The following is a 13,020-nucleotide window of genomic DNA, read 5'->3' as shown; positions in this document are numbered from 1 at the left end:
TATGAAGGTTAGGTTTAAAACAGAAAAAAACACACAGTTTGCCTGAGCTTTTCTGTTGTAAAGAACACTCACTTGCCAGGCCTTGTGCTGTGAACTTGCACACGCTGTTGCATCTCTTGATCTCGTGGTCCTTGGAGATGGAGGTAGTATTGTCGTCATCGGCTTGCAAATGAGGAACTCGAGGTTAGGAGGCTGGCCTGGGGTGACAGCTGGGATTCAGGGAAGGCCCACCTGAGTCCAGGGCACAGGCTCTCAGCTGTCGGGCTCCATACCTTGATCTGAGACACGGCTAGAAGTCAGCAGTGCTCCGTCTTATGATCGTGACTGGTGGTCAAGTTGTCGATATCTTTTAGTTAAAAACGAAAAAGAAGGAAAAGGGGAAGAAACCATACTGTTAAGGGATTCCTGCAGCTGATTTTCAGGCGTTTGCTTGTGTACCAACCAGAGAGAGTCCCAGAAAGAAGGCAGCATCTCCACATCAGACTCTTTTTGAAGGGGTTCGATGTCCTGCGTTACCATGTTTGGCTGTCACATCTCAAGCATGTTGCATGTGGCTGCTTGGCTGCCATCATCCCAGAGGTGGTGGGGGCAGTTGTGGAAGTTTCCCACGAGATTGAGTCTCCCCAGGGGAGCTTGAGGCAAAGTGGGGACAGGCGAGTGATGTACGCTGGCCGCCCTCTGCAGGCACCTGCTGAGCCCTCCTCCTGTGTCTAATTCACAGCCTGAGCTCCAGCTTGGGTCTTGCAGGGGTCTGAGGGGTGGGGAGTGTTGTCTTTGTTGTTATAACTTAATGTTGTCACGTTTGCTTCTCAACTTTATCATGTAAAGCTGGCGTCTGAGAAACCTGTTTGATCTAAGTTGACCTTGGGCAAGTGACTAACCTCCCTGAAGGGCAGAATCACAAATCCTGCTGCGCTCAAGTTTTCGAGATTAAATAAAATCATCTGAAATGCCCTCAGATGTACATGCTCACAAGCACACACACTTGATGGCTGTTCTGGCAGTGGTAATAACAACAAAGCTTTTTCTGAAGATCCACAGGGGGCCTGGGGATCTTAGGGGACTGGAAAATGATCAATTACTGTTAAAAAAAAAACCCAATAACTTTGTTATTTGAATTTAAAAGTGTTAACTATTATTATCCAGACACCAAAATGCAAGGCACATCTTTCTGACATTTTATAGGTATCTCATGGACATCTTATACAAGTATTTTTTAATCTTTTTTGGTTCTTCATTTATCCTAAAATGTGAACTCTAGATTAGATTAACGACATTAGGTAACTTGTGCTTCTTCGCCGTGTGTTTTAAAGTGGTTTTGTATCTGCTTCTGAAATTCCTCTCAAAGGTGATGTCTGAATTCCTCCTTAGTCATCAAACCAGTGTTTTCTGTCTCATTGCCATCCTGCTAGGTCTTGATATTGTCTGGAAGGGTAACCCATTCGTCAGTTATCCCGTTTTTTCTCGAAGTCCTTCTCATTGGATGATTTTTTTATCAGTTTATCTTCAGTTTCTCTGACTCTTCTGTCATCTCCATCCTACTGATCGTCCAGTCCTGTCCTGTAGAGATTTTTATTTCAGGTATTTTATTTTTCATTGTAGAATTCTCATTTGGCTCTTTTTTATAGTCTCTGTTTATCTGCTGACATTTCCTATCTTCTCATTAACTGTGAACAGATTTTCCTTTATGTCCTTGAATATAATAGCTCTTTAAAGTTCTTGCTTGCTAATTCCAGCTTCTGAGTCACCTTTGGAGTCAGCGTCCTTTAGATTGTTTTTTCCTCTTGAGGGTGGATTGCATTTTAATGCCTATTTGTGCATCAGGTAATCTCAGATCACGTCCAGGGTGGTGGTACTGACAGGCTGCAGGAGCCGCTGAAGAGCAGTTGGTTGGTCGGTCGCTTGGTTTTAGTAGGCACCTGGCTAGGCTGCCCTCACACTGCGCACTCTCCCCGTGCTGTGAGCTCCGATCTCAGGTCAGCTCTCTTAGCCTCAGTTGGGCTCCGGAGCCTGCCCTGTGTGCACAGGGCAGGGTCAGCTAGCAACTCCGGCAGAGTTTATGCTCAGAATCTGACAAAGCCCCCCCCTGCTCTTTCCTTCCTGGGACTTCCCCCCTCGCTTCCCACCAGCTGTGATGAGCCAAACCCAGTCGTCGGAGTCTTCAAACCAGTGAGGCTGGGGCCTGCTTTCTGGCTAATAGCCGTGCAGAAGTAGGAGTTGCCGCTACCACTCCCTTCCTCCTAGTGTCAGCGCCCTGCTTTGGGTTGCTCTGTGTGTGTGCCTAGCCCATAGTTGCTGTCTGCAAGAGGGTTGGTCAGATAGGCGTTTCTCAAACCTGGCAAAAATACGAAGCAGTCACCGTTTTAAAGTAAGGCTTTAGTAGAAATCACTTTTTAAAATAACTTTGAGATGTGTTACCACAACCAAACAAAAGTGCATTATTTCCTGCAGTTTGAGATACATACTAGTAAAGAGAGAAGCGCCGTTCAGGTGTGCTTGTGAAACGAGGTGTTGGTCTGCGGTGCCCACTTACAAGAGAAGAGAGCAGAGGCATGTGCTGTCCCCCTCTGTTTGTGGCATTTAGCCACTCAGTCAGCCAGCTGCACGGATGCCTTTCCCAGCTTTGTCTCAAGCCTCCAGACTTGTTTTCTGCAAAGATACCAAGGGGTTTTTTTGTTGCTGTTGAAAGGTCAATTCCATTCCTTTGTGGTGAGGCAATGCTGGCTAATTATAAGAGATCATGTTTCAAAACTGGTATTCCCATGAACTTGCCAAAACAAGCCATTTCCCTCGTGGCTTTTTTTTTCATCCAGTTTCTTGCTGCTCTTTCTCTGACTATTTTCCGAATTAGCCTGAGTAGCTATGAACTCAGACTGATTTTCTGTCCAGAGCAAATTTTGTGATGTCATCATAAAATTAGTATGTTTAGGTGATCAAAGTCCAGTCTTTTTTTTTAAGTTACTCAAGTACGGAGGAAATGTTTATGGTTTCAAAGAGAAGAAGAGCAGTATAATCAGCCTCGGGAAGGACGCTGCAGAACTGAAATAGGTGAAAACAGGCAGGTAGAAGTGCAGAGCTTACATTCACTCAAGCTCTCACTGGCTCTTCTTGTGTGCTTTGTTTCTCCATCCTGGCAGCGGGCGGGACAGGCAGTGTCATTCTCGTTGATGGGCGAGGACACGGCTGGCACGGGCCGCTGCCCTGGAGCCGAGCTCAGCAGACGCGCGGCTGGTAGCTGGTGCCTCTCCTCTGGGGCGGCGGGAGTGGCTGGAGTGCCTCCCTCAGGGCCGATTGCTCGTCTGCTGTGCAGCTTGTCTGAGTCCGAGATTTGCTCTGGTATCTTAGCCCGGTACTGGAAACGAAGAACCTCGCAGACCACTTTCTCGCCCTCCATGAAAATACCTTAGAGGTGAAGTCACATCTTGGCTCCAGAACGGAAATGTAACGAGACCTCCCCATCCCGGCCTGTGGAGCCCGGGAGATTGGGTTTCCCAGGGAGTGCTGCAGGCCGAGAGAACACAGGTTTCACGTCCTTTACTCTGATTTGATTACTTTGATGACTTTTAAAGTGGGAGAAATAAAACTAACTTTACATAAATACTCCTTTTCCCTCTTTCCGACTCTCTTCCCAGATGAGGCTCGTGGACGATCGCGCGTCCCAGCACTCGTTAGATGAAAGGTCTCACTAGCTTTTGTTTCATCTGTTTGCAAGTCTGAGACACAGAAGCCACCATCCCAGGAAAACACATGAGGGCTCGTTTCCAGTTCACATTAAGCAGCTAAAAGCTTTCAAATGGAATGTATTGCAACTAAAAATATTTGTAGTTTGGGAAAGAATGTTTCAAGTTGACCTCCTTGCCCCTGTGCACTCTGGTGCTTTGCTCTGGGTTCCTCAGCTGCTGTAAAGAGAAAAGGCAGAAATGTCTCCATGCGCCCTCCTCTTCCGACTCTGGAATAGGCTTCCTTTGTGAAAATGGATATTTTATGGGTTGTTTGTATTCTTGACTACACTGAGCAACAAACTGCGGTTTCTCAGAAGCCTTTTGACAAGTTATTTTTGGTTTGAGACTGAAGGGTCTGGCCTCCCGGTTAAGCCCGCCTCGGTTCTGCGGGGCGAGGCCGGTGTGCTCCATGAGGAAGCGCTGCGGGGCCTGACACGTGCAGGTGCTGTGCAGCTGACGAGGGGCCTGGCCCGAGTGTGCAGCGAGGGAGGCCCACGGAGCAGCGAGACCACCCGTGGGGTCAGTGTGGGCTGGGGGGCTGGGGGGAAGGGGGCAGAGCCGGGGAGACCAGTGGGGGCAGGATGGAGGGGGCGACAGGGTCTCCCTGTGGCGAGCGACCGCCCTGGCCTGTTGGAGGCTTTTGTGGGGAGCATGACCCAAAGACCAGGGCGGCCCAGCTCACAGGATGGCCCGCGGGAAGTCAACGGCCTTCCCGGGACCTGTGTGAGCCGGAGTCCCCTCGCCTTAGGGGGAACGTCACGCTTGGCCTCCTCGTAGCTTGTTTGTGTTTTAAGTCTTTGAAGAAGTTGGAAATAAGGACAGTTTTTTTAACTTGATTTTCTTCTTGGTTTTTATGGACTTTTCACTTGTTTAAAACTACGAAATCTTGGGAAGTTCTGATTCCAGGTCTGTTATTTTGAGGGTCAGGCGCCTGAGCAGGGCACTGAGGTGCTCATCGCAGACGGCCCAGCTCCCTGGCCAGCGTCTGCCTGGACTCCTGCTCCCGGCGGCCCGGGGCTTCACGCGCGGTGCTCTGCCGGCCCCGGGCACGCCAGAGCGGGCAGCTCTCAGCCGCCGCGTGAGAGTCCCAGCCGCGCAGGCCGCGTGCCCCTGGCCAGTCCTGAGGGCGCCACCAGCTTCTTCACTGTTAAAGTTCCGTGTGTCTCCTCAGCCCTGATCATCTAGCTGGAGTGAGAAGAAAACCCAGATCATGTTTTGAGGAGGGGTGGCACCTTTTGACTAAAATTTGCTTGTCACTAAAGTGCTGATGTGATCACTGAGGAGAAACCATTCCGTTCCTTTGTGTTAGAGGGAAAGCCCTGACATCTGGCGTGGCTTGCCGACTCGGGGCGGTTACTTTGTCTGCCGTATCCTGATGTGGAAGGGGTTACGTGAGGGAGGCTGTGTGAGAAAGCAGCTCCAGTCAGGCAGGAATGTCTTCCTGAAACCGCGAGCTGAGTTCCCAGATTAGAAAGGCCGCCGGCGGCTGACCTCACCCTCCGGAGCGCTGCTCACTCGCTGCTCCGCCGGGAGGCTGGGCTGTGCACGAGCGAGCAGGCGGCCAGCTCGCCCAGCCCGGCCCGGAGCCGGGAGCCGGGGCCCCGCTTGGATGGGGTGGGAGCCCGCGGAGAGGGCGCTGGGGGCGGCGGGTGGAGCGCGGTGCCCCAGTTTAAAGCAGGCGGTTTTGTCAGCAGTGCTGGGAAATACTGTCGCCTCTTCCCTCTTCCCTCTTCCCCGGTGAGAAGAGCGCTGGTAGGAAGATGGTCATGAGCAGTGAGGGGGTGACTGGCCAGGCGGCCGTTTGTCACTTAACATGGGATGTGTGACATTATGCGGGGCCTGTGTCCCAGTGAACAGTCTGTCCCGGGCTGGTCTGGGCTTGATCCAGTGCTGCTGGGGATTTCTCGGGGTGACTCAGTTCAGTTCTGCTCCGAGGAAGCGCTGGCGTGTAGACAGTCGCCCCGGCCATCTCTGATTCTCCAGCTTCTGCTTGTCTCACCTGCTGTCCGCTTCTTACCTGTGGCTGTGCTGTACACGGGCTTGCCCTTTGGACCCAGGCCATTCTGGAATCCTTTTGTGAAGTTAGAAACCGGCCTCTCTCTGCTTCCCTTTGCTTGAGTCTGCTGCGTGGCTGAGAGCAGCCGGAGGTCTGGGCTGTGTGCTCTTCCTCTGTTGCCAGCTCCCCTCAGTAACCCCGTCTTGTCTCTCTAGCACAATCCTGGAGGAAGAGAAGGTGCAGCAAGAAGAGCGGATGAGGATGGAGTCCAGAAGACAGGTCACAGTGTCCTGGGACTCCGGAGGGTCCGACGAAGCGCCGCCCAAGGTAGGCGAGCCTCCCCCTCAACCTTGGCCTTGCTCCTGCCGACTTCTGAGGTCTGTGGTGTAGGCAGTGCCGTCAGCAGGGAGGGCCGAGTGTCAGAGCCGTCGTCACGGCTGTTGTTTCATATCTGCTCCTCTGTGTGTCACCCTCCTGTGCGCTCGTTTCCCTGGTTCGCATTTCAGCCATAGGTTGTTCGAAACTGTGAGCGGTTGGATTAGACGTGGTCCTAAGATGCTCCTCCTCCCCACCCGCTCGGCAGACTTAAGTGCGCACACCTGGCTTGGGGGAAGCTCCTCTCTGCTGGGTGTCAGGGACCTTGCTGATGACCAAGTCAAGGTTAAATCATCAGGTGGACTAAAACCAGGCCATGAATGCTTTACATTTTGTTTTATTTTGAATTGAGTCAGTTTTCACCTGACCCTGTTCCTTCCGGATTTGGTTTTGCTTTGCTGAGAACCTAGTGTACATCTTCTGTCCTCTTCTTATCTGGGGCTGGTGGCTGGGCTGTCGGCATGGGGAGATCTGCAGGCGGCCTCTCAGCCCTGCCCTCCGGTCCCCCGGCCCCCAGGAGGCGGCCAGAGCCTTCCCGCCTCACTCAGCTCTGCTGCGGCCGGTGGGTCAGACACAGCTGGCCCTTCAGCACGCTCCTCAGAATTTTTTGTTCTCTTTTTGCTCTTGACGGGATGGTGTTTTCACACACTGGCGTACTTGCCGTGAATAATCCAGTTCAGGTCGTTTTCTGGACAATTAATAGTGGACTTTTTTGCAATTAATAGTTGCCAGCTGTTTAGCATTTGGTTACCTAAAAATATATTAAGGAACTTTGACAGTTCTTTACTTCATTTTCTGTTTGAAAAATATTCAGAAATTTGTTAACACAAAGTGCTATTTAAATATTGTACCCATTTTTTTTATCATGATTCCTGAAAGCTTCTATCTATTGGCCAATATTTTAAACTGTGTAAGACCCAGTCTTCAGAATTTTAGAGGTGAGGGTCCCGTAGCCTGGGTTCCTCAACAAACGGGGAAGCTGAGGCCCAGGGAAGGGGTCTCTGGGCCGGTTTGTGATACAACCTGAACATTTCTCCATCTCTCCTAGTTCAACAACCAAAAATTCCTTAGCTGCCTACCACAAATCTGTGAACCCCCATCCCAGCGTGGCCCTACAGAACAGTTCAGTCCTGGAGGCGGGAGAGTGTGGAAGTTACTCTCTCAGGCCTAGAAACCAAGTGGACCTGCTCACGGTTGGCTGCAGTGAGCGGGCAGGTTGCCGGCCTGCGCCCTGCCCCCTCCCCCGTCTGCAAGGGGAGGGCGCTTAGGCCAAACGAGGTGATGCGCCTGCAGCACTTGTGTCAGTCACAGAAGTGTGAGGCCTGGGTGTGCTCAGCGATCAGCACAGATGGTGCAGCGTGTCCCCTGCAACTCACAGAAGAGCTTCTCCATCTAAACGTGTTCCGTATCTGAATCGATAGGATTTGAGTGATTTTCTTTAGGCCAAATTTTGATGGTAGAATACTAGGTTCATGGGCACAAGTGGAGGTGGTTAGGCTTTTTCTGTTTGACAGAAGCGAAGTACAAAGGTGAGTTCTGCTCACATTTGTAAATGTCCTCACGTAGTTTGAGGTATTTTCAGAGTGTGTATTTTGAGGCTCTTTTCTATCATCAGAGATCGTTCTACGCTTTTGAAAAAGGGTCAGCAGCAGGCTGAGCCCATTGCCGGTTTCTGTTATTAGCTTTTTATTGGCATGAACGGCACCCTTCACTTGTGTCCATGGCTGGTTCACCCCTCGCAGACTGACTTGAGTGGTGCCGTTACAGTGCGGCTCAAAAAGATGACAATGCGTACTCCGACCCTTCAGGAAAAGGGCTGGCGACCCGCGGGTCACAGCTTCTAGCGGGTGGAGAATCACCTCTGGGAGCATGAGCACGCAGGGCTCGGCGCCTGCAGATGGGCTGCTCAGCCCCCTGCCGGTCAGAGCCCGGTCGCCTGTGCGGTGCTCACCTTCTCCATGCTCACCTTCAGAGTCGCATCCTGCTTCTGTGGTCACAGCATTGGACGGGTCTGGGAGGCGGCTGTGGCTTCCCAGCTGTCAGGCCAGTGCTTCCTCTCGCGGCGAAGCGGGAGCTCCGTGGGTCATTCTGCCTATGGTGTCTTAGGACAGCTGGATCCCACTGAGATTCCTTCAGTTAAGTAGGCTCTCAGGCTTTTGTAGGTAAACAGTGTATACTGATAAAATTTGCAGTATAGCTGAATTTATTTTTAAAGGGAAATATTTTTCTCTCCCCCTTTTAAGATTTAAAATTACCAGCTTAATTATACTTGCTTAATGGCAAAAGCATGGTAACCGCAAAGGTAATTATTACAGATACGTTGCTGATCTCTTCATCAGTACGTTAACACCGGCTCTTTCACACAATCATCATCTCTGGAGCGGTTTGCCTGTGAACAGCATGGGGAGGGTCACCTTTAGCCCTCGTTTCATTCCTGCAGACCCCAGTAGACTGGTGGGGCTTCATGGTAAAAATATCCTGGAGCTACAGTTTTCAACGTCTAACCCTTGGGCCTGAGAGTCCCCCAGACCATTTCAGAGGGCTGTGAGTTCAATCTTGTTTCATAATAATGTTAAGGTGTCATCAGCCCCGCCCGCTGTGTTGACATTTGCAGTGATGTTGCACATGCATGGGTGGGTAAAGCCACTGTCACCTGGGCAGGAGTCTGGGTGGCAGCACCAAACCCACTATTCGTCCCCGAGATCCTCGCCACTGGGCTCACACGAGGATGGGGGGGAGTTTGCTTACAAACCACCTTGAAGCAGCAGTGGGGTCTCCCGTGCGAGGCAAGAGGAGGCGCCCAGCCGGGGCTCCCGCTGCGCAGCAGATACGACGCATGGCTGGCTTTGTCTGGACGTCCCACCTTTGTCATGGAAGAACAGTTTTACTTGAAAAAAGAACTGGTGACACACGTGCTTGTTCGGATTTGGACATTTGCTCAGAGAAAGACGCGAGACTGTCTCATCAAGGAAAACAACTGACAGTGTTTGTTGCTGACGATAAAATAGGAGTTTTCATGCAAAACTTAGAAATTTGAAAACCTTGTCTCAATCCCCGTGACTTTGACAGCTTCCCGTTTCTTAGACTTTTCTCATGAGCTCAGGGCAACACGAACAAAGGTGATCTTTTCTTTCATGCTATGTGCTGAGATGTGTCCGCACTGGAAAGACCTGCATAGCCCAGAGGTCTGCATTTTCCAGATGATCACTTGCAGGACGCTCTAAAGTCACACATGGAAGAAAGGTCCCGGCACAGCGCAAGACAGAGGAATGGATTTTAATGGTCTGCTCCTTGCCTGCGGTCACACAGCCAGCAAGCAGCAGAAAGCGTCCGGGTGTGCGTTTCCCCGGCGCCGAATGCTGTTGGGCCTCTCTTCTGTGCTTCCTGGCCACTGGCATCTTCTTTGGGTCTGCTCATGCCTTTGACCTGTTTGATTCAATTATTTGGCTTTGTATTGTCAAGCTATTAGATTTGTTGTGTATTCTGGATTTGAGTCACTTAGCAGATGTGTGACGTGCAAGTACTTTCCGTTTGTAGGTTGTCTTTCCACTTTGTTGACGCTGTCGCTCTCAGGGCAGAAGCTTTTAATTTTGATTAAGTCCAGTTTCTCTTTTTTCCTTTTGTTGATTGAGCTTTCAGTGTCAAACCTAAGAAACCATGGCCTAACCCAAAGTCACAAAGATTTACTCCTGTGTTTTCTTCTAAGAGCTTTATAGTTCTAGCTCTTACGTGTGGAAGTACGATCCATTTTGAGCTGACTTCCGTGTGTGTTCTGAGGAAGAGGGCCACCTTCACGTCCTCTGCACGGGGGGGCTTCCTGCTGTCCCAGCGCCATTCGTTGAAAAGACTGCTTCCCCCACTGAAATGCCTTTACGCCCTTTATTGTTCTTTCCAACCACGCTCTTGTAGAGGCTTAACTTTTTCTATTCTTTAAAATATACATTTACTGAAATAGTCAAAATGCTTGTTCATATGACACTCTGTTGATTTGTTCACAGCCCAGCAGACCTGGTTATCCGAGCCCGAGGTCCAGTGAAGGATTTTACCCCAGCCCACAGCACGTGGTGCAAACCAATCATTACCAGGTATACCAGTCGTTCCAGGTCTGGGACGTGTTATTTTAGTCTTCAGCACACTTGGGGGCGGGAGTACACTGCATGTGTGTATAAATTAAAACGTTCTTTTCATCAAACAAATGACTGATTAACCTCTCCCAAGCCCCGAGTTTCCTTATCTTATAAATGAAAGCAGCTCCAGGACACTCCTCGTGGGCCTTTCTGGTTAAGATGCGTGTTGATCCATTCACGTGGTGGGTGTTAAAGAGGAAACAGCCTTAGATCATTTGAAGTCTTTGTTGTGAAAATTCCGAAAAGTTCTCTGACAGTAATAAATCCCTTCTGGTCAAAAGTAGTAACTGGTACAGCATTTTGTATTTAGAATTTTTTATTACAATGTTTTTATTCAAGTGAACTGTTAGAACTATCTGTCAGTCTTATTTGAAAGTCTAGTGATTGCATGTTGTCGGTGTGGCATTTTGGGATAAATCAATGCCTAGAGACTGAACGAATGCATGGAGTCTTTGTTGAAGGACGTGCGGGTATTTGGAAATACGGATTTGACCGTGATTTATCTCAATTTAAAAATCGGCTGACAGCTGTGGCCGTCTAATACTGACCTGGTGAGCTCTGGAAGCAAGCACAGATCCATTCTCGCCTCTCTTGATCGAGGGAGGGAGCCATATAAAGAACCTCCTCTTATTTTCCATCTGCCTTGAAATTTTCCTCCATGAGCAACTAAGTGTTTTCTCTCCGCCGTGGTCCTCGTTGTGAGACTGTGAGGACAGGCCTTCTCCGCCGTCAGCCCTTGTTTGTTAGAGGACAGACACTTGGGGGTTTGTTTGCTTCTTGTTGACGAAGCAGTACTGAGTGGGCAGCAAGGGGACTTCTGGAGCGGCGTGTGGCTCAGCCTCGTGCACGGCCGCCTGTGCTTTGGTGCCCGAGGACGGCCTGCTCTCAGCGTGCTGTAAACGTCAGCTCCGCAGTGAAGGGCGTCTGGTTTTCCCGCGGGTGTTGCGTTAGTTTTCTAGTGCGGTCATGATGGGCCACCTGTCTCGGGGCTTCAGCTGAGATCCAGCTCCTTGCCTCCACCTGCGCCCAGAGGTACCTGCGCCCCGTGGCTCATGACCCCTTCTCTGTCTTCAGAGCCGGAGCACCTCTCTGACCGTGCTTCCGCAGTCACCCTTTCTCTCCCCTTCTGCTTCCCTCTTGCATTTTTAGGGACCCTTATGATCACATTGGGTCTACACAGATAATCCAGGATAATCTCTCCATCTCAAGATTCCTAATTTATAATCACATCTGCAGAGTCCCTCGTAAGGGACTGTATTCACAGGTTCCCGGGATTAGGACAGGGACCTCCTGGAGGGGCCGTTCTGCTACCACAGTCTTTTCTGTAGCCTTAGTACTTCCTTGCACGTGGACAGCAGAGCTGTGCGGAAGTCACATGGTGTCAGAACGTGACGCTGCCGCTTGCTCACCCGCAGGTCTCTGCCTTCCCTGCTTCACATGGACTCACAGCCATGGCTGGCAGCATCTACCCAGGTCAGGCATCCCTCTTGGACCAAACAGATTCGTGGAATCATAGACCCCAGGAGATATCAATGTGGCAGCCCAGCGTGGAGGTAAATTGGATGTTCCTGGGCTTCGGTTTGTTAACTGATGAGGCTTTGCCCAAGGTAACTTTCATTTCTGAATCCTAAGATTTCTCAGTTTAGATGACCTAATTCTAAGATAAGGATACTCCGTCTACTCAGATGCTTTCTGATTCTGTGAGTCTTTTTCACTGAAAGAAAGGAGAGATGCTACCATCATTAGCTCATTCATTTGAAAAGCAGACTCTTAAAGTGAACATAATTAGCATTTACACGAGGCCAGTGAACAAAGCAGAACCTCCAGCTCTGAGGACTGTGTTAATTTCTACCAAATTTTCCCAGTAAAACCAGGAACCACCCCTGTAGTATTAAAAGTCATTTCTTTGACTCCAAGAACATCGTGCTTGTCTGCTGTCATGCTCTTTTCCTCAGCGTAAACATGCTCTACACCGCAGAACATGCATGTATCATATTTAATCCTCCTCCCATTGTTTTACATCGATGTGTCTACTCTTTGCTGTGACTAGTGACGCATTCTTTGCACGTATCTTGGGTCACTTCTTTAGAACAGATCCCTACCAGTGAAGCTGGGAGCTGAACGATTATATCCTTTCTAAAGATACTTCACACACATTAACCTGCAGCCTCAGAAAAGCTGCTCCCAGAAGCAGAGTATGAGAAACCCTATTTCCACCTCCCTTGCCGCGTTGCTTAACTTTTTGGAAAGATGACAGAAAAGAGTATGAGCATCACAAATAGACTTCTAAGCGTGGACCTGCCGTTTTGCACTCTCCAGGACTCTGCGGCGCTGGACCTGCGAGGACTCGGGCAGGTGTTGCCGACCCACCTGATGGAGGAGCGGCTGATCCGGCAGCAGCAGGAGATGGAGGAGGATCAGCGCTGGCTGGAGAAGGAGGAGCGGTTTCTGGTAACTTGAGTTTGGAGGCTCTTCCGTACCCTAGGCCCTGCCGGCATCTGCTGTCCTGCAAATAATTGCTAAGTCCGTCTTTTCCAAAGCAAGGGAGTTTTACATCTGCTCCCTAAAGCTTGCAATAGTGGGCTGTCTGCTTGTCTTGAGTCACGTTTCAGGACACTGTCGGCCTGCAGACATCACACACACTCCACACTCGGCTGACTGCGGGGCGGGACTGCTGCACACACCCTTGTCACAGCTTCACGGCTAATGTAAATCATAGTACTTCTCACATGCCATCACCAGGCTACGTGTTCTGATGTATCAAGTCATTCAGTCTTTGTAACCAGTGTGTAAGAAAGAG

The 13,020-nt window shown here is 50.2% G+C and overlaps 1 protein-coding gene across 15 annotated transcripts in view; it reads left to right on the top strand.

Annotated features, from left to right (window-relative positions):
- PTK2 (protein tyrosine kinase 2) overlaps positions 1 to 13,020 on the top strand; it is a 200,064-nt gene that overhangs the window by 166,922 nt on the left and 20,122 nt on the right. For 10 of the 15 annotated variants that reach the window (XM_072949793.1, XM_072949788.1, XM_072949789.1 and 7 more), the window contains 4 exons: positions 5,934 to 6,045; positions 10,092 to 10,178; positions 11,636 to 11,773; positions 12,540 to 12,671. In XM_072949793.1, coding sequence (XP_072805894.1) covers positions 5,934 to 6,045; positions 10,092 to 10,178; positions 11,636 to 11,773; positions 12,540 to 12,671 — 469 coding nt within the window. Of the gene's footprint in view, positions 1 to 3,964; positions 4,242 to 5,143; positions 5,475 to 5,933; positions 6,046 to 10,091; positions 10,179 to 11,635; positions 11,774 to 12,539; positions 12,672 to 13,020 lie in introns of those variants that run through there. The other 5 variants (XM_031690420.2, XM_072949792.1, XM_072949801.1 and 2 more) reach the window with 4 other exon arrangements.

This window comes from Vicugna pacos, chromosome 25, assembly GCF_048564905.1.
Source record: "Vicugna pacos chromosome 25, VicPac4, whole genome shotgun sequence".
Classification (NCBI taxonomy): domain Eukaryota; kingdom Metazoa; phylum Chordata; class Mammalia; order Artiodactyla; family Camelidae; genus Vicugna; species Vicugna pacos.
This window is presented reverse-complemented; position numbering and strand designations above follow the sequence as displayed.